Source organism: Ictalurus furcatus, chromosome 21 (genome assembly GCF_023375685.1).
Source record: "Ictalurus furcatus strain D&B chromosome 21, Billie_1.0, whole genome shotgun sequence".
NCBI classification, from domain to species: Eukaryota; Metazoa; Chordata; class Actinopteri; order Siluriformes; family Ictaluridae; genus Ictalurus; species Ictalurus furcatus.
The window spans coordinates 20,782,653-20,810,493 of record NC_071275.1 but is presented as its reverse complement, the minus strand read 5'-3'; the positions used below and the strand labels follow the sequence as shown (position 1 = coordinate 20,810,493).

At 38.4% G+C, this 27,841-nt stretch overlaps 2 protein-coding genes across 2 annotated transcripts; both read left to right on the top strand.

Moving 5' to 3' along the window:
• The first annotated feature begins 1,371 nt into the window (after nt 1–1,371).
• LOC128625259 (myosin heavy chain, fast skeletal muscle-like) lies at nt 1,372–12,710 on the top strand. The gene is made up of 40 exons (XM_053653455.1): nt 1,372–1,479; nt 1,728–1,940; nt 2,091–2,234; nt 2,329–2,485; nt 2,597–2,624; nt 2,884–2,989; nt 3,072–3,164; nt 3,271–3,334; nt 3,585–3,683; nt 3,819–3,922; nt 3,994–4,132; nt 4,216–4,334; nt 4,412–4,561; nt 4,642–4,812; nt 4,924–5,230; nt 5,395–5,462; nt 6,004–6,091; nt 6,208–6,325; nt 6,427–6,550; nt 6,822–6,958; nt 7,085–7,340; nt 7,434–7,676; nt 7,995–8,171; nt 8,261–8,406; nt 8,524–8,614; nt 8,697–9,086; nt 9,290–9,416; nt 9,497–9,615; nt 9,735–9,931; nt 10,034–10,217; nt 10,308–10,473; nt 10,591–10,715; nt 10,799–11,107; nt 11,187–11,390; nt 11,477–11,602; nt 11,691–11,861; nt 11,965–12,069; nt 12,148–12,243; nt 12,351–12,482; nt 12,588–12,710. The coding sequence occupies exons 2-40, from the start codon at nt 1,740–1,742 to the stop codon at nt 12,606–12,608; spliced, it is 5,802 nt and encodes a 1,933-aa protein (XP_053509430.1). The 5' UTR covers nt 1,372–1,479; nt 1,728–1,739; the 3' UTR covers nt 12,609–12,710.
• A 2,808-nt stretch (nt 12,711–15,518) lies between these two features.
• On the top strand, nt 15,519–26,865 carry LOC128625260 (myosin heavy chain, fast skeletal muscle). The gene is made up of 40 exons (XM_053653456.1): nt 15,519–15,626; nt 15,875–16,087; nt 16,238–16,381; nt 16,476–16,632; nt 16,744–16,771; nt 17,031–17,136; nt 17,219–17,311; nt 17,418–17,481; nt 17,732–17,830; nt 17,966–18,069; nt 18,141–18,279; nt 18,363–18,481; nt 18,559–18,708; nt 18,789–18,959; nt 19,063–19,369; nt 19,534–19,601; nt 20,140–20,227; nt 20,344–20,461; nt 20,563–20,686; nt 20,975–21,111; nt 21,238–21,493; nt 21,575–21,817; nt 22,091–22,267; nt 22,357–22,502; nt 22,615–22,705; nt 22,788–23,177; nt 23,388–23,514; nt 23,595–23,713; nt 23,833–24,029; nt 24,136–24,319; nt 24,410–24,575; nt 24,746–24,870; nt 24,954–25,262; nt 25,342–25,545; nt 25,632–25,757; nt 25,846–26,016; nt 26,120–26,224; nt 26,303–26,398; nt 26,506–26,637; nt 26,743–26,865. Exons 2-40 carry the CDS (start codon nt 15,887–15,889, stop codon nt 26,761–26,763), a joined length of 5,802 nt encoding a protein of 1,933 aa, XP_053509431.1. The 5' UTR covers nt 15,519–15,626; nt 15,875–15,886; the 3' UTR covers nt 26,764–26,865.
• The last annotated feature ends 976 nt before the right edge of the window (nt 26,866–27,841 follow it).

The following is a 27,841-nucleotide window of genomic DNA, read 5'->3' as shown; positions in this document are numbered from 1 at the left end:
ACATTTGAAATCCGCCAGTACTCACTCAGAGACTGCCAGAGAGCATCTGGGAAAGTCGTAGCGAGTCTGGCTAAACTCTTTTATACACACTTCAGAAGGGGACTAAAACTCTTTACCCAGGTGTCTATATCTGCATTATATCTGAATAAGCAGGTTAAGCTAAGATTGGGTTTCAGAAAATATATTTATGAATCCAGTTCATCGCAGACAACAACCCCTGAACATGTACTGCCAAGTAATTATCTGCCAATTTAATATTACATTTTACGAAATGCTATTGGAAACAGATATTTGGATTTTTGTTCATTTGATATTCTACTCTCAAAAATAGTGAGGTGAACTGGAAACTGGCTCCTAGTAGTAAATGTAGTTTGTGAATTTAAGTCCCATACTTGGTTGCTTACAGCCTCATCCCTAATGCTAATTCTGGGACAGATAAGGATAAATCACTTACTGATAATAAATGAATTAATATTTCATATTGGGGTTTTTTCTAGCACTTGGTTGGAAAATCTGTACATGTACCGCTAAATTTCTGCATCTGTGGGCAGCTTGGAATAGGTAGGGAGAACGTCTTGTAAAGTATTATTCATTTTGCTTCTGTTTTTAGACCTGGAACTTGGAATTGAATCTTTTGGGCAGTTTATAAAGGACACATGATATTACCAATTTCCTTAGAAGACTGATGTTTGCTTCTTGTAAAAATATTTATAGCATGATAAGATTGCTGTGTCTTTGCAACAGAACACCGGTGATAAACCTGATCTTGGTGTTCTTCAATGCCAAACTCATTAAAAATTCTTGTGACCTTTGAATCGTTTTAACATAGCATAGCATTCAAAGTTAAAAATAACTCTCTGAAGATTTTAATTGGACAGGCAAGAGGCCCATATATGTCCATCATATTGATCATTCAAAATTTGGAATATTTTTAACACTGAGGTTGATCTATGCATTTAAATATGTAACATTTTAAATGTATAAACCAACTTAAATTACTAGTATCCATAACAAAGAGTGTTTATTACCTGTTTACCAGGTCAAAGAAAATAATTATTTCCCAGATATTAACAATATAATAAAAACCAAGCACTGCAATAACCTTTCCACAGAAGATGAATATTTCATAATATAATGTGATACACAAACAAACATCACACTGGATGTTGAATCCATGACCAAACTTAGCTGGTTGGTTCTGCTGAGTGAACATTAAGATCACTATATAAGACAGTCCCACAAACACTGAGGCTACCCAAGCACCCTGCAAAGGTGAGGCATTACATGTGTCTTAAATGTTAATGTTGATCATACTTTAAAAAATGGTTGTTGTTTTTTAAAGTTCTTGGAAAATTTTGATAATATATTTAATTTTAATTTAATTTTCAGACACTCTCTAAACTCTCTTCTACTTCTTACAGTATCCAACAAGTGCCAGTCCTGGTCTGTCCTTAATTTCTACATCAGTAATCAGCTACGGTAAGGCATTAAAAATACCAAGTACATGAGAATGATGTTAATGCTTTTATTGAAAGTTGGCAGTGTATGATTAAAAACAGTGTATTAAAATTAAATTTAATGTCAAATTTTTAACTGAAATCTAGAAAATTTACTAATAGTGTGAAAACTGTGCATATATTATACTGCTGTTCAGTACAGATATAGGCAACATCAATTATCTCAAGTGAGCATGTTATCGGAATTAGAAGTATGGTTTGACTCCCCAGTAACAAGCCACTATGGGGGATGGAGAAATGGAGTGTTACGGCCCGGCGGCTGTCTACCTCCGGAAGCCAGACAAGGAGAGGATTGAGGCTCAAACCAGACCTTTTGATGCCAAAACTGCAGTGTATGTGACTGATGCAGCAGAGCTGTATCTCAAGGGTACACTGAAGAGTAAAGAGGGTGGCAAAGCCACTGTGGAAACTCTGTGCGGAAAAGTAAGTGACAAGTCTGAGACTGAATTAACCCTTTAATTCAACATGCACGGTAATGTAGAGTATTTCATCTCACAGAGGGTGAAGGAGTCTAAATTTATGCTAGAACAAAATGTGATGTTCTGCAATATATCATATACTTTTATTTCACAGACTGTCACAGTTAAGGAAGATGAAGTCCATCCCATGAATCCCCCAAAGTATGACAAAATTGAGGACATGGCCATGATGACCCACCTCAGTGAACCTTCTGTGCTGTATAACCTCAAAGAGCGTTACGCAGCATGGATGATCTACGTAAGTTTAACAAAGAATTACTCAATTATGAAAGAGAAATAGAAGAGTGCGCAGTGACACAAACTAATGAAAATTTACTTTGACTCTCCTTCAGACCTACTCAGGGTTGTTCTGCGTCACTGTGAACCCCTACAAGTGGCTCCCAGTGTACGACTCAGTCGTTGTGTCTGGATACAGAGGCAAAAAGAGGATTGAAGCCCCACCTCACATCTTCTCCATCTCTGATAACGCCTATCAGTTCATGCTCACTGGTATGATACGATCTTGTCCAACCACTTCGGAAAAAACTAATTATCTATTTAAATGGATAGATGGATAGATAAATGATGCAACTTGTCTAACAATTCTCTTTATTCTTTTAGATCGTGAAAACCAGTCTATCCTGATTACGTAAGTTTTGGCTCACATCTGAAAACTCATATTTTCCACGAAGTTCCTTAGTTACAAACTTGCAAATACGGTACATGGTAGACCCAATTACTTAAAGCATACTATAGCTCATATTTGACAGAAGCTTCATTTTACTTTGTTCTGAGTAAAGACCATCTTTTACATGAAAATAACCTTTTACTATAAATATGGATTGGAAGTGCTGAGGCACTTGTTGTTTTATAAAGTACAGACCACTGCTTACTCATTTCACCCGCAGTGGAGAATCTGGTGCAGGAAAGACTGTGAACACAAAACGTGTTATTCAGTACTTTGCAACAATCGCCGTGGTTGGACAGAAGAAGGCAGAGCCTGGCAAAATGCAGGTAAGTGAGTTGTTCTATTACATGCAGCATCTACTAGTGTATTTCTCAATTTTCCGTTATAAACATCTGCTACTGTTGCTAGGGTTCACTGGAAGACCAAATTATTGCAGCCAACCCCCTGCTGGAAGCTTACGGTAATGCCAAGACCGTGAGGAATGACAACTCCTCTCGTTTTGTAAGTAAACACATAAGCTCTTGTAACCGTTCATAAAACACAATAAGCATGAATTAAAAACATATCAAACTACACTGCTGTAATCTGCAATGCTTTTACCTTCTAGGGTAAATTCATCAGAATTCATTTTGGGCAAACTGGCAAGCTGGCCTCAGCTGATATTGAAACTTGTAAGTTTCTGTCATTAATTCTTACATGCAGCTGTGTGAATTTCTTGTGGCAACTGGTTGATGTGCATATGCATATAAGCATGACGAAACACTTGTGTAGAAATCTGCACTGCAATCAGATGACCAGGATTATCCACACACCTGTATGGAACATCTGAATCTGAGATGTTATATTGTGAATCTGAAATAAACCCGTTAAAAACACCTTTCTGTAAATTTAATAATGAATGCATTACAAAAACTTCAACAGACCTGCTGGAAAAGTCAAGAGTCACCTTCCAGCTGTCTGCTGAGAGAAGCTACCACATTTTCTACCAGCTCATGACTGGGCACAAACCAGAGCTGCTTGGTAAGGAAACTTCAAAGCCATAATGCTACTGGGTCTTTTTACATTAGGTACAACATTCAGCAGGTTGAATGTGTGAATGAACCAATTAAGTAATCAATTAATTTTTTTTAAAAATTAACTGTTTGCCCAACACAGAGGCACTGCTCATCACCACCAACCCCTACGACTACCCCATGATCAGCCAGGGTGAAATCACAGTCAAGAGCATCGATGATGTGGAGGAGTTTGTTGCCACAGATGTAAGTAGATTTTTCTAAACTTTTAAGCAATTAAAAACTGCAACTTTTTCTAAATTTGCTTTCCAACACAGACGGCCATTGACATCCTCGGCTTTAGCGCTGATGAGAAAATTAGCATCTACAAGCTGACCGGTGCTGTGATGCATCATGGAACCATGAAGTTCAAGCAGAAGCAGAGGGAGGAGCAGGCTGAGCCTGATGGCACTGAGGGTACATTTAAAAATATGCACAAGATTTTTTTTAGAACAAGTAGCCTGAATCAATAATGAATAACATCGCTTTCTTGACTTCAGTTGCTGATAAAATCTCCTACCTTCTGGGCCTGAACTCAGCTGACATGCTGAAAGCTTTATGCTACCCCAGAGTCAAGGTCGGAAATGAGTTTGTGACCAAAGGCCAGACTGTACCTCAGGTAACGTGTCATTATTTAGTATCAGAAGAGACTGAGTTATCTCCAAACTTCTAAAACTCAATGTATAACATTTTCAGGTGAACAATGCCGTCAGTGCCCTCTGCAAGTCCATCTATGAGAAAATGTTCTTGTGGATGGTCGTGCGCATCAATGAGATGTTGGCCACAAAGCACCAAAGAGAGTTCTACATTGGTGTGCTGGACATCGCTGGATTTGAGATCTTTGATGTAAATAATAATGTTTTTCTCCATGAAGTGTTTTTTAACAATTCTTTGGCAATGTCTAATATATTGATCTACTGAAACAGTATAACAGCATGGAGCAGCTCTGTATTAACTTCACAAATGAGAAACTGCAACAGTTTTTCAACCACCACATGTTCGTGCTGGAACAAGAGGAGTACAAGAAAGAAGGTATTGTGTGGGAGTTCATTGACTTCGGTATGGACTTGGCTAGCTGCATTGAGCTCATTGAGAAGGTAAGTTATTGTGGTCTCAGTAATACTATCAATGTTATCAACAAAATAAATTAAAATTTTTTTTAACACAAATAATGCAGTGATGACTCGTGAAAAATCTGTCACCAACAGCCAATGGGCATCTTCTCCATCCTTGAAGAGGAGTGCATGTTCCCCAAGGCTTCTGACATGACCTTCAAAAACAAGCTTTATGACCAGCATCTTGGAAAATGCAACGCCTTCCAGAAGCCAAAGCCTGCCAAAGGCAAAGCTGAGGCCCACTTCTCCCTGGTGCACTACGCCGGCACTGTGGACTACAACATTACCGGCTGGTTGGACAAGAACAAGGATCCACTGAATGACTCTGTTGTGCAGCTGTACCAGAAGGCAGCAAACAAACTGTTGTGCTTCCTGTATGCAGCCCATGGTGGTGCCGATGGTAAGATTAACATTGAGAAGGTTAATAATTTTCACTATACAAGCACAGAATAAGCGGATAATCAGACTTTTCACTTTCAGTAATTAAGATGTTTCTGGACTGAGAAAGTAAGAGTATAATAAAATAAGGAAAACAATAACCGACTAATTTGTATTTGTCAACAGCTGATACTGGTGGAAAGAAAGGCAAGAAGAAGGGTGGTTCCTTCCAGACTGTGTCTTGTGTGTTCAGGGTGAGAACAATTTAACAGAAACTATGTTAACATAAAAGGTTGAGTGAATGGATTCCACTCGCAGATTCTACATTTTACATACATTTTAGTCTCAGCAACAGGATGAAATACATGACATTTACTGTCACAGCTGAAATAAGAGATGCAAAAGTCCTGTCAGAGTGTAACCAATAGGAAACATCAGTTTCACGTCATACCAGAGTTTATAATTCCTCTGCTTGTGTTTGTAGGAAGCCCTCGTTATTCTACTTCAAAAAATATTAGCTGGATTCCCATCTTAACTCCATTCATCCTCACAATTCCTTTAACATTTTAAAATCTGTAACATTAAATTTGTTTCCCGAAAATGTGCTTTGCAATCACCAAGTAGTTCAGAATTTATGCAAAGATTAATATTATTGAATTTATAGTAGTTGACCTTGGTTTACTCTATTCCAGTTTAGATGTGGACAGGCTATTATCATTATTATTATTATTATTATTATTATTATTGTTATTATTATTATTATTTTTGCTAAACTGCTGAATGTAAAACTCACAGGAGAACTTGGGTAAGCTGATGACCAACTTGAAGAGCACTCACCCTCACTTTGTGCGTTGCTTGATTCCAAATGAGTCCAAGACTCCAGGTGGGTATTCTTATTTTCTTACATTTTTACTAGTAAATACACAACAACATACCTATGAATGTCTTTCACTGCAAGAGTTTTTGCTAAATATTGTACCACTACACTGAACACCCTAGGTCTGATGGAGAACTTCCTGGTCATCCACCAGTTGAGGTGTAATGGTGTGTTGGAGGGTATCAGAATCTGCAGAAAGGGATTTCCCAGCAGAATCCTCTATGCTGACTTCAAGCAGAGGTCATTTATTTACTCACAGCATTTCAACATTTGTGATATTTTTACAGATATTAAGAATGAATTCTTTTATATACCTATACAATTTAACTATTTGAAAACAGGTATAAAGTTTTGAATGCCAGTGTCATCCCAGAAGGCCAATTCATTGACAACAAGAAAGCGTCAGAGAAACTCTTGGGCTCTGTTGATGTCGACCACACCCAGTATATGTTTGGACACACCAAGGTACCCATGAAATCTGATTTTTAAGAACAGATTGTAATACAGTATGAAACACAAATGAAGGACAATGATTTAAGAGCATTTGTCTTTCAGACAGGATTAAGATTACTTTTCAACACAGTTTTAGAACTTTACCAGAAATTTGAGTGAACAGGGTTTTTTTATTTGCATGACATGACATAATTTATTATAATCTCATATATTTAAAAAAAAATTGTAATATCCAATAAATGTGATCTATGTAGCTTTATAGTTCCATATTTAATCTTGGTAGGTGTTCTTCAAAGCCGGTCTGCTGGGTACCCTTGAGGAGATGCGAGATGATAAACTTGCAAATCTAGTGACCATGACTCAGGCTTTGTGCCGTGGCTACCTCATGCGGAGGGAGTTTGTCAAAATGATGGAAAGGAGGTATATGCAATTTAATTAAAAACAAAGAAATACAAATACCGCGTGCATGTTAATTTCACTGCAAACGAAACATACATTAATTAAACATACACATTTGATAATAATGGAACTGAACTCAAATTCCAGAGAATCCATCTATTCCATCCAATACAACATCCGCTCATTCATGAATGTGAAACACTGGCCATGGATGAAGGTGTACTTCAAGATCAAGCCTCTGCTCAAGACTGCAGAGACTGAAAAGGAAATGGCATCTATGAAGGAGAACTTTGAGAAAATGAAGGAGGACTTGACAAAGGCACTGGCCAAGAAGAAAGAGCTTGAGGAGAAGATGGTGTCTCTGGTACAGGAGAAAAATGACCTGCAACTCCAAGTATCAGCTGTAAGTTTTTAAAGTCTAGTTGGTAGACTAGACTGGTAGACTGTAGAATAGAAAACAAATTTAATCATGATAATAAGCCATCTGAATCAACAGGAATCAGAAAACCTGTCTGATGCTGAGGAAAGGTGTGAGGGGCTCATCAAGAACAAAATCCAGCTTGAAGCTAAACTCAAAGAGATTACTGAGAGAATGGAGGATGAGGAGGAAATTAATGCTGAGCTGACTGCCAAGAAGAGGAAACTGGAGGATGAGTGCTCTGAGCTGAAGAAGGACATTGATGACCTGGAGCTCACCTTGGCCAAAGTGGAAAAGGAGAAACATGCCACTGAGAACAAGGTTGGTGTGATGCAATGCACTGTAAATTAACAGATGCTATACACCATACTTATGTTGATTCAGCTACTAAATTCCAGATCGTGACTATGGTTAAATTTTTAACGTTCATCAATGTTGCAAATCTGAGTGTTATTAACAAGCAGTAATTGAGGTTTAAAATATGCATATTAGATTAGAGTGCATATCTACTACACTTAACATGCAGGTAGAGGTAAATCCTATTACTTAATATATATATATATATATATATATATATATATATATATATATATATATATATATATATATATATAAAACAAAGGCTACTCTTTTGCACAGGTCAAGAACCTCACTGAGGAGATGACCTCTCAGGACGAGAGCATTGCCAAGCTCACTAAGGAGAAGAAAGCCCTCCAAGAGGCACACCAGCAGACTCTGGATGATCTCCAGGCAGAGGAAGACAAAGTCAACACTCTGACCAAATCAAAGACCAAGCTTGAGCAACAAGTGGATGATGTAAGACTTTAGTATTCTATTTTTAATGAAATATTTCATAAATGTGTTATAGATCATCAGGTGAAAATCTAACACTCTCACATACACAGCTTGAGGGTTCTCTGGAACAAGAGAAGAAACTCCGTATGGACCTTGAGAGAGCCAAGAGGAAGCTTGAAGGTGACCTGAAACTGTCCCAGGAGTCAATAATGGACCTGGAGAATGACAAGCAGCAGTCTGATGAAAAGATCAAGAAGTATACAATTCATAATACAAATAAAAGATCAAACTTCACTGAAAAAAACGAGAAAAATAAAAAAATAAATAAAAATAAAAATAGAAGTAACTGCATCTGACATTTTTCACCACACAGGAAGGACTTTGAAATAAGCCAGCTACTAAGTAAGATAGAAGATGAGCAGTCTATGGGTGCCCAGCTTCAGAAGAAGATTAAAGAGCTTCAGGTACTTCATCTGTGAGAAATAATCAAATTTAGGCTTGTACTCTAAAATTAGAATGTCTAAGGTATGAAAACCGAACTTTCAGGCTCGCATTGAAGAGCTGGAGGAGGAAATTGAGGCTGAGCGTGCAGCTCGTGCTAAAGTTGAGAAGCAGAGAGCTGATCTCTCCAGGGAACTTGAGGAGATCAGTGAGAGGCTTGAGGAAGCTGGAGGTGCCACCGCTGCTCAGATCGAGATGAACAAGAAGCGCGAGGCGGAGTTCCAGAAAATGCGTCGTGATCTGGAAGAGTCCACTCTGCAGCATGAAGCCACAGCTGCTGCACTCCGCAAGAAACAAGCTGACAGCGTTGCTGAGCTTGGAGAACAGATCGACAACCTTCAGCGTGTCAAACAGAAGCTGGAGAAGGAAAAGAGTGAATATAAAATGGAGATAGATGACCTCTCCAGTAACATGGAGGCTGTGGCAAAATCAAAGGTATTTACAATTGACATTAAGATACAAAAACAGGAACTGAAAATAAGAAAATTAATTAAATACTGTACAATCCTTATAATGAAAAACCATTGTATTTAAACAAACAACTAACTGGAGAATGAAAGTTTTTACCCACACACAGCGTAGACAAGTCATGATTTTGCTACAATATTTGCATTTTATACAAATGATTCTTTTTCCAGGCTAACCTAGACAAGATGTGCCGCACTCTAGAGGACCAGCTGAGTGAACTCAAGACTAAGAATGATGAACATGTTCGTCAACTGAATGACATCAGCACACAAAAAGCACGCCTGCAGACTGAGAATGGTAAATTAAATCACAATAAACCAGAAAATTCTACAATCACATGATCAATTCTGGTAACATAATTTACAATCATATTTAAGGTGAATTTGGCCGTCAGCTAGAGGAGAAAGAAGCACTTGTTTCTCAGCTGACCAGGGGAAAACAAGCTTACACACAGCAGATTGAGGAACTCAAAAGACACATTGAGGAGGAAGTCAAGGTAGAACATGGATAGTTTTAAGTAAATCTGACAAATACATTTTGCATATAGTCTGTAAATACACCAGTAAGAACACATTAACAAGAATAGATTTAACTAACTTTATTGTTTGTGTACAGGCCAAGAACGCTCTGGCCCATGCTGTCCAATCAGCCAGACATGACTGCGATCTGCTCAGAGAGCAGTTTGAGGAAGAGCAAGAGGCCAAGGCTGAGCTTCAACGTGGAATGTCCAAGGCCAACAGTGAGGTGGCTCAGTGGAGAACCAAATATGAGACTGATGCCATCCAGCGTACCGAGGAGCTTGAAGAGGCAAAGTAAATGAAATAATAAGACAGAAAAATATACACTATATATATAAACATAAGAATGTTTACATAACCAAACATAAACTAAAGATCTTAGATACTTTTTTACAGGAAAAAGCTTGCTCAGCGTCTACAAGAGGCAGAGGAAGCCATTGAAGCTATGAACTCCAAGTGTGCTTCTCTGGAGAAGACTAAGCAGAGACTGCAGGGTGAAGTGGAGGACCTCATGATCGATGTTGAGAGAGCCAATAGCGTGGCTGCCAATCTTGACAAGAAACAGAGGAACTTTGATAAGGTCTAGCATCTGTCAACTCAACGTGGTCTACTAGCCTGTGTTGATTGTTCTAAAGCTAGCATAGCATGTAACTGTCCTCCACATTTTCAGGTCTTGGCAGAATGGAAGCAGAAGTATGAAGAAAGCCAGGCTGAACTGGAAGGAGCTCAGAAAGAGGCTCGATCACTTAGCACTGAACTCTTTAAGATGAAGAACTCATTTGAGGAAGCTCTGGACAATCTCGAGACCCTGAAGAGAGAAAACAAGAATCTGCAGCGTATGTTACTCAAATATAACTACACATATTGTTTAGAACTACAGTAAAATACTGGGAATTAGCACGCAGAGATTTTATATATATATAAACATTAAACTGGATTTTTCTTCCCCACAGAGGAGATCTCTGATCTGACTGAACAGATTGGAGAGACTGGAAAGACCATCCATGAGCTGGAGAAATCAAAGAAGACAGCGGAAACTGAGAAATCAGAAATCCAGACTGCGCTTGAGGAAGCTGAGGTAACGATGCATATGAACTCCCCATATCAAAAAATGAGAATGGGTTGGCACCAAATTGCTTAATATCCAACATAATTCTTCAGGGCACACTTGAGCATGAGGAATCCAAGATCCTTCGTGTCCAGCTTGAACTCAACCAGATAAAGAGTGAGATTGACAGGAAGCTTGCTGAGAAGGACGAAGAGATGGAGCAGATCAAGAGAAACAGCCAGAGGGTGATTGAGTCCATGCAGACTACTCTGGACTCTGAGGTTAGGAGCAGGAATGATGCTTTGAGGGTCAAGAAGAAGATGGAGGGAGATCTCAATGAGATGGAGATTCAACTGAGCCATGCCAACCGCCAGGCTGCTGAGTCACAGAAACAGCTCAGGAATGTCCAAGGACAGCTCAAGGTGCACCTCCATTTGTTTTTCAATGGTTAAAAGTTAGCTATATTGAGGCATCAATTAACAACTATTCTATTTACATCAGGATGCCCAACTGCACCTTGATGATGCTGTCAGAGGACAGGAAGAAATGAAGGAGCAGGTTGCCATGGTGGAGCGCAGGAATAACCTGATGCTGGCAGAGATTGAGGAACTGAGAGCTGCACTGGAGCAGACAGAGAGAGGCCGCAAAGTGGCTGAACAGGAGCTGGTTGATGCCAGTGAGCGTGTGGCACTGCTGCACTCTCAGGTTAGCTGTTGCACCATGGAACTTTGCTTTCCATTTCACATCGCTTGGTAAATTATAATAATGGTCTTCATGTGTTGTTACAACAGAACACTAGTCTAATAAACACCAAGAAGAAGCTTGAGACTGACCTGGTTCAAATTCAAGGTGAGGTGGACGATATTGTCCAGGAGGCCAGAAATGCTGAAGACAAGGCCAAGAAGGCCATCACAGATGTGAGTGTTCAAGAATACAGATTTTGCACCAGTGTCCTTTACAAATGCATGAAAAGTAAACCTGACACTTTCATGACTCGTACACTAGGCTGCCATGATGGCAGAAGAGCTGAAGAAAGAGCAGGACACCAATGCTCACATGGAGAGGATGAAGAAAAACCTTGAGGTTACAGTCAAAGATCTACAGCACCGTCTGGATGAGGCTGAAAGTCTTGCAATGAAGGGTGGAAAGAAGCAGCTCCAAAAACTGGAATCTAGGGTACCTTGAACTCATTATACTGTGAAAAGAAATATCCAATGCGTTTATTCATAGGATGCTTTGTTCTCTAAGCCACATTCACAAAACAAAATGTCTCTTCTAGGTGCGTGAGCTGGAAAGTGAAGTCGAGGCTGAGCAGAGACGTAGTGCTGAATCTGTCAAAGGTGTCCGCAAATATGAAAGACGAGTGAAGGAGCTCACCTACCAGGTATTACGTGTACTTAAGTACAGGTAGATTATATAACTGCAAGTAAAATAAAATCTAAATTAAGGTCAATCTCTTCAGACTGAGGAGGACAAGAAGAATGTGAGCAGACTGCAGGATCTTGTGGACAAACTGCAGCTGAAAGTGAAGGCCTACAAGAGGCAGGCTGAGGAGGCTGTAAGTTTCCTAATGGATTAAATACACCCTACATTCACTATGTGCTTGAGTCCATATATACTCCGTATTACCAGCACTAACTGTGATGTTGTCCATCACTCTCACAGGAGGAGCAGGCCAACACTCACCTGTCCAGGTACAGGAAAGTGCAGCATGAGATGGAGGAAGCTCAGGAGCGTGCTGACATTGCTGAGTCCCAGGTCAACAAGCTGAGAGTCAAGAGCAGAGATGCTGGAAAAGTATGTTCTACTTTATGAAGAAATTTTATTTCAATTGTAGAATTTTTTAAAACAAAAACCTAGTGCATATTTAAAGGTTTTAGAATAATGTGTATAACTTTTTAGATCAAAGAAGTGGCTGAATAAAAGATGAAGACCAACATCACTGGGCACCAACAAGCAAGCATATAATATGTTTCTTGTTAATGTTCATGCATAAACTAAATAAATAAATTTGCATCAAATACATTTAAGTCCTTGCATCTTGTTTACCTGGAGAAAAAAAAACTGGCACTGAAATGGACAATGAAGAGGAAGGTTACAGAAACCGCAGCATTAATACATCATAAATAAATCTAGCAAGATAAAGAACATTGGCATTAACCGATAATTGTTTGAAAAGGAATTATAGCACATCCAACACTATGACACTGTACGTGATTTTCTTGCCACACAATTAACATTCCTAGACAGAGTTACAGAGCAAGGAATTTTCTGGCCTACATGGAAAAAAATTCTTACATATTACTATCAAAAATATTTGGAGATAAGAGAAAGGGAACAGGATATCACACATTATCTCAAAACATAATAAAAAAACAGAAGTGGTGTACTATTAAAATGATTTTATTAAGTAATCAAGAATCAATCTTTTAAAATCATTATATTAATAATCGATAAAGTTCCATTTTTTACAGTGGTTTTCAAAACAGAATACTTATATTTGGAAAATTAGATAAACAATGCAAACTGCCACGTTGTGTAAAGTATTTAAAATTAGGTGAATTATATAGTTTTTGGGAACTAACAGGTTATGAATTTTATCAATTTTATGTGAGAAAAAATGTCAGCACTTACCTGTTGAAGTGCAGAAAAGGTTTTCTTGGGTACCAGTTCAACAGACACCGCAGAGTAACGCATCACTGTTCAGAATCAATAGCTAGAAAGATGAAAAGATGAAGCAAAATATAAATGCAATATGAATTACAGTAGCTTCCTGCTGATGATACCAGTCTCCACTAAAGCATGCAATTTCAACTACATCTGTTAAACTGAGGTAATGATGCACTACAAGAACAGAAGATGTCTTTCAGATAGGACTTGCATTCACAGTGCTATAGCCCACCTTCATCCAAAAAAAAAAAAAAGAAGCTGCATGGCTCTAAAAATAAACAAGGCGAATGCTGTGTGATGCCACAGCTGCAGTGTGTAACAGAGGACTTTCATCCAAGTGAATATTAAGACAGGCATTTAGGATGGTCAACAGTAAATAAGTAAATCATTTTGGAGACATTTTCAGTTCTAAAACTACTGCCCAATGATCTCTACACTAATATTAAAATACTAATTATCAAGATCTTGTAAACTAGCTGCTCCATTTTCAGAACATTCTGAAATAAAAAGGGTTTTGTATTTTATACATAAATGTATTTAGTTGTATGTTTTTAAATATTTACATATGTTTACAATGTTTAAAATATGATTTTACATAAATAAATATTGTGTCAATCAGATTAAACATACAAAGGCAACAGTAACAAATCCAACAGCAAGATTAGCTAATGTGCTATAAACAAGGTATAAACCATGCACAACAATTTATAGAGAAATAATATAACTGACCATACTGGTATAACCATAAGCCTTTACTCTGAACCTAAAATACTCATAGTAGGTACTAGGTACATTTGAAATCCGCCAGTACTCACTCAGAGACTGCCAGAGAGCATCTGGGAAAGTCGTAGCGAGTCTGGCTAAACTCTTTTATACACACTTCAGAAGGGGACTAAAACTCTTTAGACAGGTGTCTATATCTGCATTATATCTGAATAAGCAGGTTAAGCTAAGATTGGGTTTCAGAAAATATATTTATGAATCCAGTTCATCGCAGACAACAACCCCTGAACATGTACTGCCAAGTAATTATCTGCCAATTTAATATTACATTTTATGAAATGCTATTGGAAACAGATATTTGGATTTTTGTTCATTTGATATTCTACTCTCAAAAATAGTGAGGTGAACTGGAAACTGGCTCCTAGTAGTAAATGTAGTTTGTGAATTTAAGTCCCATACTTGGTTGCTTACAGCCTCATCCCTAATGCTAATTCTGGGACAGATAAGGATAAAGCACTTACTGATAATAAATGAATTAATATTTCATATTGGGTTTTTTTTTCTAGCACTTGGTTGGAAAATCTGTACATGTACCGCTAAATTTCTGCATCTGTGGGCAGCTTGGAATAGGTAGGGAGAACGTGTTGTAAAGTATTATTCATTTTGCTTCTGTTTTTAGACCTGGAACTTGGAATTGAATCTTTTTGGCAGTTTATAAAGGACACATGATATTACCAGTTTCCTTAGAAGACTGATGTTTGTGCCTTGTAAATATATTTATAGCATGAAAAGATTGCTGTGTCTCTGTAACAGAACACCGGTGATAAACCTGATCTTGGTGTTCTTCAATGCCAAACTCATTAAAAATTCTTGTGACCTTAGATTCGTTTTAACATAGCATAGCATTCAAAGTTAAAAATAACTCTCTGAAGATTTTAATTTGACAGGCAAGAGGCCCATATATGTCCATCATATAGATCATTCAAAATTTGTAACCTTTTTAACATTGAGGTTGATCTATGCATTCAAATATGTAACATTTTAAATGTATAAACCAACTTAAATTACTAGTATCCATAACAAAGAGTGTTTATTACCTGTTTACCAGGTCAAAGAAAATAATTATTTCCCAGATATTAACAATATAATAAAAACCAAGCACTGCAATAACCTTTCCACAGAAGATGAATATTTCATAATATAATGTGATACACAAACAAACATCACACTGGATGTTGAATCCATGACCAAACTTAGCTGGTTGGTTCTGCTGAGTGAACATTAAGATCACTATATAAGACAGTCCCACAAACACTGAGGCTACCCAAGCACCCTGCAAAGGTGAGGCATTACATGTGTCTTAAATGTTAATGTTGATCATACTTTAAAAAATGGTTGTTGTTTTTTAAAGTTCTTGGAAAATTTTGATAATATATTTAATTTTAATTTAATTTTCAGACACTCTCTAAACTCTCTTCTACTTCTTACAGTATCCAACAAGTGCCAGTCCTGGTCTGTCCTTAATTTCTACATCAGTAATCAGCTACGGTAAGGCATTAAAAATACCAAGTACATGAGAATGATGTTAATGCTTTTATTGAAAGTTGGCAGTGTATGATTAAAAACAGTGTATTAAAATTAAATTTAATGTCAAATTTTTAACTGAAATCTAGAAAATTTACTAATAGTGTGAAAACTGTGCATATATTATACTGCTGTTCAGTACAGATATAGGCAACATCAATTATCTCAAGTGAGCATGTTATCGGAATTAGAAGTATGGTTTGACTCCCCAGTAACAAGCCACTATGGGGGATGGAGAAATGGAGTGTTACGGCCCGGCGGCCATCTACCTCCGGAAGCCAGACAAGGAGAGGATTGAGGCTCAGACCAGACCTTTTGATGCCAAAACTGCAGTGTATGTGACTGATGCAGCAGAGCTGTATCTCAAGGGTACACTGAAGAGTAAAGAGGGTGGCAAAGCCACTGTGGAAACTCTGTGCGGAAAAGTAAGTGACAAGTCTGAGACTGAATTAACCCTTTAATTCAACATGCACGGTAATGTAGAGTATTTCATCTCACAGAGGGTGAAGGAATCTAAATTTATGCTAGAACAAAATGTGATGTTCTGCAATATATCATATACTTTTATTTCACAGACTGTCACAGTTAAGGAAGATGAAGTCTTTCCCATGAATCCCCCAAAGTATGACAAAATTGAGGACATGGCCATGATGACCCACCTCAGTGAACCTTCTGTGCTGTATAACCTCAAAGAGCGTTACGCAGCATGGATGATCTACGTAAGTTTAACAAAGAATTACTCAATTATGAAAGAGAAATAGAAGAGTGCGCAGTGACACAAACTAATGAAAATTTACTTTGACTCTCCTTCAGACCTACTCAGGGTTGTTCTGCGTCACTGTGAACCCCTACAAGTGGCTCCCAGTGTACGACTCAGTCGTTGTGGCTGGATACAGAGGCAAAAAGAGGATTGAAGCCCCACCTCACATCTTCTCCATCTCTGATAACGCCTATCAGTTCATGCTCACTGGTATGATACGATCTTGTCCAACCACTTCGGAAAAAACTAATTATCTATTTAAATGGATAGATGGATAGATAAATGATGCAACTTGTCTAACAATTCTCTTTATTCTTTTAGATCGTGAAAACCAGTCTATCCTGATTACGTAAGTTTAGGCTCACATCTGAAAACTCATATTTTCCATGAAGTTCCTTAGTTACAAACTTGCAAATACGGTACATGGTAGACCCAATTACTTAAAGCATACTATAGCTCATATTTGACAGAAGCTTCATTTTACTTTGTTCTGAGTAAAGACCATCTTTTACATGAAAATAACCTTTTACTATAAATATGGATTGGAAGTGCTGAGGCACTTGTTGTTTTATAAAGTGCAGACCATTGCTTACTCATTTCACCCGCAGTGGAGAATCTGGTGCAGGAAAGACTGTGAACACAAAACGTGTCATTCAGTACTTTGCAACAATCGCCGTGGTTGGACAGAAGAAGGCAGAGCCTGGCAAAATGCAGGTAAGTGAGTTGTTCTATTACATGCAGCCTCTACTAGTGTATTTCTCAAATTTCCGTTATAAACATCTGCTACTGTTGCTAGGGTTCACTGGAAGACCAAATTATTGCAGCCAACCCCCTGCTGGAAGCTTACGGTAATGCCAAGACCGTGAGGAATGACAACTCCTCTCGTTTTGTAAGTAAACACATAAGCTCTTGTAACCGTTCATAAAACACAATAAGCATGAATTAAAAACATATCAAACTACACTGCTGTAATCTGCAATGCTTTTACCTTCTAGGGTAAATTCATCAGAATTCATTTTGGGCAAACTGGCAAGCTGGCCTCAGCTGATATTGAAACTTGTAAGTTTCTGTCATTAATTCTTACATGCAGCTGTGTGAATTTCTTGTGGCAACTGGTTGATGTGCATATGCATATAAGCATGACGAAACATTTGTGTAGAAATCTGCACTGCAATCAGATGACCAGGATTATCCACACACCTGTATGGAACATCTGAATCTGAGATGTTATATTGTGAATCTGAAATAAACCCGTTAAAAACACCTTTCTGTAAATTTAATAATGAATGCATTACAAAAACTTCAACAGACCTGCTGGAAAAGTCAAGAGTCACCTTCCAGCTGTCTGCTGAGAGAAGCTACCACATTTTCTACCAGCTCATGACTGGGCACAAACCAGAGCTGCTTGGTAAGGAAACTTCAAAGCCATAATGCTACTGGGTCTTTTTACATTAGGTACAACATTCAGCAGGTTGAATGTGTGAATGAACCAATTAAGTAATCAATTAATTTTTTTAAAAAATTAACTGTTTGCCCAACACAGAGGCACTGCTCATCACCACCAACCCCTACGACTACCCCATGATCAGCCAGGGTGAAATCACAGTCAAGAGCATCGATGATGTGGAGGAGTTTGTTGCCACAGATGTAAGTAGATTTTTAAAAACTTTTAAGCAATTAAAAACTGCAACTTTTTCTAAATTTGCTTTCCAACACAGACGGCCATTGACATCCTCGGCTTTAGCGCTGATGAGAAAATTAACATCTACAAGCTGACCGGTGCTGTGATGCATCATGGAACCATGAAGTTCAAGCAGAAGCAGAGGGAGGAGCAGGCTGAGCCTGATGGCACTGAGGGTACATTTAAAAATATGCACAAGATTTTTTTTAGAACAAGTAACCTGAATCAATAATGAATAACATCGCTTTCTTGACTTCAGTTGCTGATAAAATCTCCTACCTTCTGGGCCTGAACTCAGCTGACATGCTGAAAGCTTTATGCTACCCCAGAGTCAAGGTCGGAAATGAGTTTGTGACCAAAGGCCAGACTGTACCTCAGGTAACGTGTCATTATTTAGTATCAGAAGAGACTGCGTTATCTCCAAACATCTAAAACTCAATGTATAACATTTTCAGGTGAACAATGCCGTCAGTGCCCTCTGCAAGTCCATCTATGAGAAAATGTTCTTGTGGATGGTCGTGCGCATCAATGAGATGTTGGCCACAAAGCACCAAAGAGAGTTCTACATTGGTGTGCTGGACATCGCTGGATTTGAGATCTTTGATGTAAATAATAATGTTTTTCTCCATGAAGTGTTTTTTAACAATACTTTGGCAATGTCTAATATATTGATCTACTGAAACAGTATAACAGCATGGAGCAGCTCTGTATTAACTTCACAAATGAGAAACTGCAACAGTTTTTCAACCACCACATGTTCGTGCTGGAACAAGAGGAGTACAAGAAAGAAGGTATTGTGTGGGAGTTCATTGACTTCGGTATGGACTTGGCTAGCTGCATTGAGCTCATTGAGAAGGTAAGTTATTGTGGTCTCAGTAATACTATCAATGTAATCAACAAAATAAGATTTTTAACAGAAATAATGCAGTGATCACTCGTGAAAAATCTGTCACCAACAGCCAATGGGCATCTTCTCCATCCTTGAAGAGGAGTGCATGTTCCCCAAGGCTTCTGACACGACCTTCAAAAACAAGCTTTATGACCAGCACCTTGGAAAATGTGCCTGCTTCCAAAAGCCAAAACCTGCCAAAGGCAAAGCTGAGGCCCACTTTGCCTTGGTGCACTACGCCGGCACTGTGGACTACAACGTTACCGGCTGGTTGGACAAGAACAAGGATCCACTGAATGACTCTGTTGTGCAGCTGTACCAGAAAGCAGCAAACAAACTGTTGTGCTTCCTGTATGTACCCCATGGTGGTGCCGATGGTAAGATTAACATTGAGAAGGTTAATAATTTTCACTATACAAGCACAGAATAAGCGGATAATCAGACTTTTCACTTTCAGTAATTAAGATGTTTCTGGACTGAGAAAGTAAGAGTATAATAAAATAAGGAAAACAATAACCGACTAATCTGTATTTGTCAACAGCTGATACTGGTGGAAAGAAAGGCAAGAAGAAGGGTGGTTCCTTCCAGACTGTGTCTTGTGTGTTCAGGGTGAGAACAATTTAACAGAAACTATGTTAACATAAAAGGTTGAGTGGATGGATTCCACTCACAGATTCTACATTTTACAATCATTTTAGTCTCAGCAACAGGATGAAATACATGACATTTACTCTCAAAGCTGAAATAAGAGATGCAAAAGTCCTGTCAGAGTGTAACCAACAGCAAACATCAGTTTCACGTCATACCAGAGTTTACAATTCCTCTGCTTGTGTTTGTAGGAAGCCCTCGTTATTCTACTTCAAAAAATATTAGCTGGATTCCCATCTTAACTCCATTCATCCTCACAATTCCTTTAACATTTTAAAATCTGTAACATTAAATTTGTTTCCCGAAAATGTGCTTTGCAATCACCAAGTAGTTCAGAATTTATGCAAAGATTAATATTATTGAATTTATAGTAGTTGACCTTGGTTTACTCTATTCCAGTTTAGATGTGGACAGGCTATTATCATTATTATTATTATTATTATTATTATTATTATTATTGTTATTATTATTGCTAAACCGCTGAATGTAAAACTCACAGGAGAACTTGGGTAAGCTGATGACCAACTTGAGGAGCACTCACCCTCACTTTGTGCGTTGCTTGATTCCAAATGAGTCCAAGACTCCAGGTGGGTATTCTTATTTTCTTACATTTTTACTAGTAAATACACAACAACATACCTATGAATGTCTTTCACTGCAAGAGTTTTTGCTAAATATTGTACCACTACACTGAACACCCTAGGTCTGATGGAGAACTTCCTGGTCATCCACCAGTTGAGGTGTAATGGTGTGTTGGAGGGTATCAGAATCTGCAGAAAGGGATTTCCCAGCAGAATCCTCTATGCTGACTTCAAGCAGAGGTCATTTATTTACTCACAGCATTTCAACATTTGTGATATTTTTACAGATATTAAGAATGAATTCTTTTATGTACCTATACAATTTAACTATTTGAAAACAGGTATAAAGTTTTGAATGCCAGTGTCATCCCAGAAGGCCAATTCATTGACAACAAGAAAGCGTCAGAGAAACTCTTGGGCTCTGTTGATGTCGACCACACCCAGTATATGTTTGGACACACCAAGGTACCCATGAAATCTGATTTTTAAGAACAGATTGTAATACAGTATGAAACACAAATGAAGGACAATGATTTAAGATCATTTGTCCTTCAGACAGGATTAAGATTACTTTTCAACACAGTTTTAGAACTTTACCAGAAATTTGTGTGAACAGGGTTTTTTTTTCCTTTGCATGATCTGAAATAATTTATTACAATAATTTAATTAATTACAATCTCATATTTAAAAAAAATGTAATATCCAATAAATGTGATCTATGTAGCTTTATAGTTCCATATCTAATCTTGGTAGGTGTTCTTCAAAGCCGGTCTGCTGGGTACCCTAGAGGAGATGCGAGATGATAAACTTGCAAATCTAGTGACCATGACTCAGGCTTTGTGCCGTGGCTACCTCATGCGGAGGGAGTTTGTCAAAATGATGGAAAGGAGGTATATGCAATTTAATTAAAAACAAAGAAATACAAATACCATGTGCATGTTAATTTCACTGCAAACGAAACATACATTAATTAAACATACACATTTGATAATAATGGAACTGAACTCAAATTCCAGGGAATCCATCTATTCCATCCAATACAACATCCGCTCATTCATGAATGTGAAACACTGGCCATGGATGAAGGTGTACTTCAAGATCAAGCCTCTGCTCAAGACTGCAGAGACTGAGAAGGAAATGGCATCTATGAAGGAGAACTTTGAGAAAATGAAGGAGGACTTGACAAAGGCGCTGGCCAAAAAGAAAGAGCTTGAGGAGAAGATGGTGTCTCTGGTACAGGAGAAAAATGACCTGCAACTCCAAGTATCAGCTGTGAGTATTTAAAGTCTAGTTGGTGTCTCTGTAGAATAGAAAGAAAAAAAAGTCATGAAAATAAGCCATCTGAATCAACAGGAATCAGAAAACCTTTCTGATGCTGAGGAAAGGTGTGAGGGGCTCATCAAGAACAAGATCCAGCTTGAAGCTAAACTCAAAGAGATTACTGAGAGAATGGAGGATGAGGAGGAAATCAATGCTGAGCTGACTGGCAAGAAGAGGAAACTGGAGGATGAGTGCTCTGAGCTGAAGAAGGACATTGATGACCTGGAGCTCACCTTGGCAAAAGTGGAAAAGGAGAAACATGCCACTGAGAACAAGGTTGGTGTGTTGCAATGCACTGTAAATTAACAGATGCTATACACCATACTTATGTTGATTCAGCTACTAAAATCCAGATTGTGACTATGGTTAAATTTTTAACGTTCATCAATGTGTTCATCAGTGTTATTAACAAGCAGTAATTGAGGTTTAAAATATGCATATTAGATTAGAGTGCATATCTTCTACACTTAACATGCAGGTAGAGGTAAATCCTATTACTTTATAAAAAATAAAAAAAAACTACATAACAAAAGCTACTCTTTTGCACAGGTCAAGAACCTCACTGAGGAGATGGCCTCTCAGGATGAGAGCATTGCCAAGCTCACTAAGGAGAAGAAAGCCCTCCAAGAGGCACACCAGCAGACTCTGGATGATCTCCAGGCAGAGGAAGACAAAGTCAACACTCTGACCAAATCAAAGACCAAGCTTGAGCAACAAGTGGATGATGTAAGACTTTAGTATTCTATTTTTAATGAAATATTTCATAAATGTGTTATAGATTATTAGGTGAAAAACTAACACTCTCACATACATAGCTTGAGGGTTCTCTGGAACAAGAGAAGAAACTCCGTATGGACCTTGAGAGAGCCAAGAGGAAGCTTGAAGGTGACCTGAAACTGTCCCAGGAGTCAACAATGGACCTGGAGAATGACAAGCAGCAGTCTGATGAAAAGATCAAGAAGTATACAATTCATAATACAAATAAAAGATCAAACTTCACTGAAAAATATGTAAAAAAAAAAAATAAAATATAAAAATAGAAGTAACTGCATCTGACATTTTTCACCACACAGGAAGGACTTTGAAATAAGCCAGCTACTAAGTAAGATAGAAGATGAGCAGTCTATGGGTGCCCAGCTTCAGAAGAAGATTAAAGAGCTTCAGGTACTTCATCTGTGAGAAATAATCAAATTTAGGCTTGTACTCTAAAATTAGAATGTCTAAGGTATGAAAACCGAACTTTCAGGCTCGCATTGAAGAGCTGGAGGAGGAAATTGAGGCTGAGCGTGCAGCTCGTGCTAAAGTTGAGAAGCAGAGAGCTGATCTCTCCAGGGAACTTGAGGAGATCAGTGAGAGGCTTGAGGAAGCTGGAGGTGCCACCGCTGCTCAGATCGAGATGAACAAGAAGCGCGAGGCGGAGTTCCAGAAAATGCGACGTGATCTGGAAGAGTCCACTCTGCAGCATGAAGCCACAGCTGCTGCACTCCGCAAGAAACAAGCTGACAGCGTTGCTGAGCTTGGAGAGCAGATCGACAACCTTCAGCGTGTCAAACAGAAGCTGGAGAAGGAAAAGAGTGAATACAAAATGGAGATAGATGACCTCTCCAGTAACATGGAGGCTGTGGCAAAATCAAAGGTATTTACAATTGACATTAAGATACAAAAACAGGAAATAAAAATAAGAAAATTAATTAAATACTGTACAATCCTTATAATGAAACACCATCGTATTTAAACAAACAACTAACTGGAGAGTTAAATTTCAAAGTATTTACCCACACACAGCGTAGACAAGTCATGATTTTGCTACAATATTTGCATTTTATACAAATGATTCTTTTTCCAGGCTAACCTAGACAAGATGTGCCGCACTCTAGAGGACCAGCTGAGTGAACTCAAGACTAAGAATGATGAACATGTTCGTCAACTGAATGACATCAGCACACAAAAAGCACGCCTGCAGACTGAGAATGGTAAATTAAATCGCAATAAACCAGAAAATTCTACAATCACATGATCAATTCTGGTAACATAATTTACAATCATATTTAAGGTGAATTTGGCCGTCAGCTAGAGGAGAAAGAAGCACTTGTTTCTCAGCTGACCAGGGGAAAACAAGCTTACACACAGCAGATTGAGGAACTCAAAAGACACATTGAGGAGGAAGTCAAGGTAGAACATGGATAGTTTTAAGTAAATCTGACAAATACATTTTGCATATAGTCTGTAAATACACCAGTAAGAACACATTAACAAGAATAGATTTAACTAACTTTACTGTTTGCGTACAGGCCAAGAACGCTCTGGCCCATGCTGTCCAATCAGCCAGACATGACTGCGATCTGCTCAGAGAGCAGTTTGAGGAAGAGCAAGAGGCCAAGGCTGAGCTTCAGCGTGGAATGTCCAAGGCCAACAGTGAGGTGGCTCAGTGGAGAACCAAATATGAGACTGATGCCATCCAGCGTACCGAGGAGCTTGAAGAGGCCAAGTAAATGAAATAATAAGACAGAAAAATATACACTATATATATATTTAAACTTAAGAATGTTTACATAACCAAATATAAACTAAAGATCTTAGATACTTTTTTACAGGAAAAAGCTTGCTCAGCGTCTACAAGAGGCAGAGGAAGCCATTGAAGCTATGAACTCCAAGTGTGCTTCTCTGGAGAAGACTAAGCAGAGACTACAGGGTGAAGTGGAGGACCTCATGATTGATGTTGAGAGAGCCAATAGCGTGGCTGCCAATCTTGACAAGAAACAGAGGAACTTTGATAAGGTCTAGCATCTGTCAACTCAACGTGGTCTACTAGCCTGTGTTGATTTTTCTAAAGCTAGCATAGCATGTAACTGTCCTCCACATTTTCAGGTCTTGGCAGAATGGAAGCAGAAGTATGAAGAAAGCCAGGCTGAACTGGAAGGAGCTCAGAAAGAGGTTCGATCACTTAGCACTGAACTCTTTAAGATGAAGAACTCATTTGAGGAAGCTCTGGACAATCTCGAGACCCTGAAGAGAGAAAACAAGAATCTGCAGCGTATGTTACTCAAATATAACTACACATATTGTTTAGAACTACAGTAAAATACTGGGAATTAGTATACAGAGATTATATATATATATATATATATATATATATATATATATATATATATATATATATATATATATATATAAACATTCAACTGGATTTTTCTTCCCCTACAGAGGAGATCTCTGACCTGACTGAACAGATTGGAGAGACTGGAAAGACCATCCATGAGCTGGAGAAATCAAAGAAGACAGCGGAAACTGAGAAATCAGAAATCCAGACTGCGCTTGAGGAAGCTGAGGTAAAACTGCATATGAACTCCCCATATCAGAAAATGAGAATGGGTTGGCACCAAATTGCTTAATATCCAACATAATTCTTCAGGGCACACTTGAGCATGAGGAAGCCAAGATCCTTCGTGTCCAGCTTGAACTCAACCAGATAAAGAGTGAGATTGACAGGAAGCTTGCTGAGAAGGATGAAGAGATGGAGCAGATCAAGAGAAACAGCCAGAGGGTGATTGAGTCCATGCAGACTACTCTGGACTCTGAGGTCAGGAGCAGGAATGATGCTTTGAGGGTCAAGAAGAAGATGGAGGGAGATCTCAATGAAATGGAGATTCAGCTGAGCCATGCCAACCGCCAGGCTGCTGAGGCACAGAAACAGCTCAGGAATGTCCAAGGACAGCTCAAGGTGCACCTCCATTTGTTTTTCAATGGTTAAAAGTTAGCTATATTGAGGCATCAATTAACATCTATTCTATTTACATCAGGATGCCCAACTGCACCTTGATGATGCTGTCAGAGGACAGGAAGAAATGAAGGAGCAGGTGGCCATGGTGGAGCGCAGGAATAACCTGATGCTGGCAGAGATTGAGGAACTCAGAACTGCACTGGAGCAGACAGAGAGAGGCCGCAAAGTGGCTGAACAGGAGCTGGTTGATGCCAGTGAGCGTGTGACACTGCTGCACTCTCAGGTTAGCTGTTGCACCATGGAATTTTGCTTTCCATTTCACATCGCTTGGTAAATTATAATAATGGTCTTCATGTTTTGTTACAACAGAACACTAGTCTAATAAACACCAAGAAGAAGCTTGAGACTGACCTGGTTCAAATTCAAGGTGAGGTGGACGATATTGTCCAGGAGGCCAGAAATGCTGAAGACAAGGCCAAGAAGGCCATCACAGATGTGAGTGTTCAAGAACATAGATTTTGCACCAGTGTCCTTTACAAATGCATGAAAAGTAAACCTGACACTTTCATGACTCGTACACTAGGCTGCCATGATGGCAGAAGAGCTGAAGAAGGAGCAGGACACCAGTGCTCACATGGAGAGGATGAAGAAAAACCTTGAGATTACAGTCAAAGATCTACAGCACCGTCTGGATGAGGCTGAAAGTCTTGCAATGAAGGGTGGAAAGAAGCAGCTCCAAAAACTGGAATCTAGGGTACCTTGAACTCATTATACTGTGAAAAGAAATATCCAATGCGTTTATTCATAGGATGCTTTGTTCTCTAAGCCACATTCACAAAACAAAATGTCTCTTCTAGGTGCGTGAGCTGGAAAGTGAAGTCGAGGCTGAGCAGAGACGTAGTGCTGAATCTGTCAAAGGTGTCCGCAAATATGAAAGACGAGTGAAGGAGCTCACCTACCAGGTATTACGTGTACTTAAGTACAGGTAGATTATATAACTGCAAGTAAAATAAAATCTAAATTAAGGTCAATCTCTTCAGACTGAGGAGGACAAGAAGAATGTGAGCAGACTGCAGGATCTTGTGGACAAACTGCAGCTGAAAGTGAAGGCCTACAAGAGGCAGGCTGAGGAGGCTGTAAGTTTCCTAATGGATTAAATACACCCTACATTCACTATGTGCTTGAGTCCATATATACTCCGTATTACCAGCACTAACTGTGATGTTGTCCATCACTCTCACAGGAGGAGCAGGCCAACACTCACCTGTCCAGGTACAGGAAAGTGCAGCATGAGATGGAGGAAGCTCAGGAGCGTGCTGACATTGCTGAGTCCCAGGTCAACAAGCTGAGAGTCAAGAGCAGAGATGCTGGAAAAGTATGTTCTACTTTATGAAGAAATTTTATTTCAATTGTAGAATTTTTTAAAACAAAAACCTAGTGCATATTTAAAGGTTTTAGAATAATGTGTATAACTTTTTAGATCAAAGAAGTGGCTGAATAAAAGATGAAGACCAACATCACTGGGCACCAACAAGCAAGCATATAATATGTTTCTTGTTAATGTTCATGCATAAACTAAATAAATAAATTTGCATCAAATACATTTAAGTCCTTGCATCTTGTTTACCTGGAGAAAAAAAAACTGGCACTGAAATGGACAATGAAGAGGAAGGTTACAGAAACCGCAGCATTAATACATCATAAATAAATCTAGCAAGATAAAGAACATTGGCATTAACCGATAATTGTTTGAATGTTAACTACAAAATAACCTGCATTAACTAATGTTTAATCAATTAATGACTAAAATTAGGTCCACCTTAATCAATATAAACATGTTTAATTTAATTTGCCCTTGGTGGTTAATTCAAGAAATGAGGGTTCTCTTTACCAGCATTATTTACTGAATTAGTTAACATGAATAGCTATGAACAGCACCACTAATAAACAATGATCTATTTTTTTATTTATAATATATTTGATATTTGTTTAAATGTTAACCAAATAATGAATAACTGCATATATGTGAATTTTATTCAGGACAAAAAATTTGTTCATAAACGTGAATTATTATTAAATGTTGCTAATCAGCTAAATTCGGGTCAGTGGATGTAAATGTTGCAACGCCCAGCAGTCAGCCTTTCCTCTGTGAATTAACCACCAAGAATATTTTACTGAGGGTTTTTGTTCATCTTTGCCATTCTGGATTTATTTACAGTTTAAAAACATTGATTAAAGCAAGTGTTTAATATTTAAACAAAGATTAATATGTAACATTGCTAATGGACACTTAACATAAAGACAGTTTAGATGCAAAAAAAATAAAAAAGTCCATGCACACAAAAAAATTCATATTATAAAAAGTTTTTATGATAGTATATGAAGCAAGCATCTGAACCCTGATGTACAATACCTGAATTAAATAAAGAAACCTGTCTCAAGAACTACCGGCCCATTGCACTGACTCCAATAGTGATGAAGTGCTTAGAGAGAATCGTCATGAGTCACATCCAGACCATCACACCGGACACTCTTGACCCAAACAGGTCCACAGAGGATGCCGTCAGCACAACAATACA

Coding starts and splice junctions, on each gene's coding strand:
- LOC128625259 (XM_053653455.1), top strand. CDS start 1,740: ATGGGGGATGGAGAAATGGAGTGTTACGGCCCGGCGGCTGTCTACCTC. Junction 2,625..2,883: donor AACCAGTCTATCCTGATTAC/GTAAGTTTTGGC, acceptor TTTCACCCGCAG/TGGAGAATCTGGTGCAGGAA. Junction 3,335..3,584: donor CTCAGCTGATATTGAAACTT/GTAAGTTTCTGT, acceptor AAACTTCAACAG/ACCTGCTGGAAAAGTCAAGA.
- LOC128625260 (XM_053653456.1), top strand. CDS start 15,887: ATGGGGGATGGAGAAATGGAGTGTTACGGCCCGGCGGCCATCTACCTC. Junction 17,312..17,417: donor ATGACAACTCCTCTCGTTTT/GTAAGTAAACAC, acceptor TTTACCTTCTAG/GGTAAATTCATCAGAATTCA. Junction 26,399..26,505: donor AGAGGCAGGCTGAGGAGGCT/GTAAGTTTCCTA, acceptor TCACTCTCACAG/GAGGAGCAGGCCAACACTCA.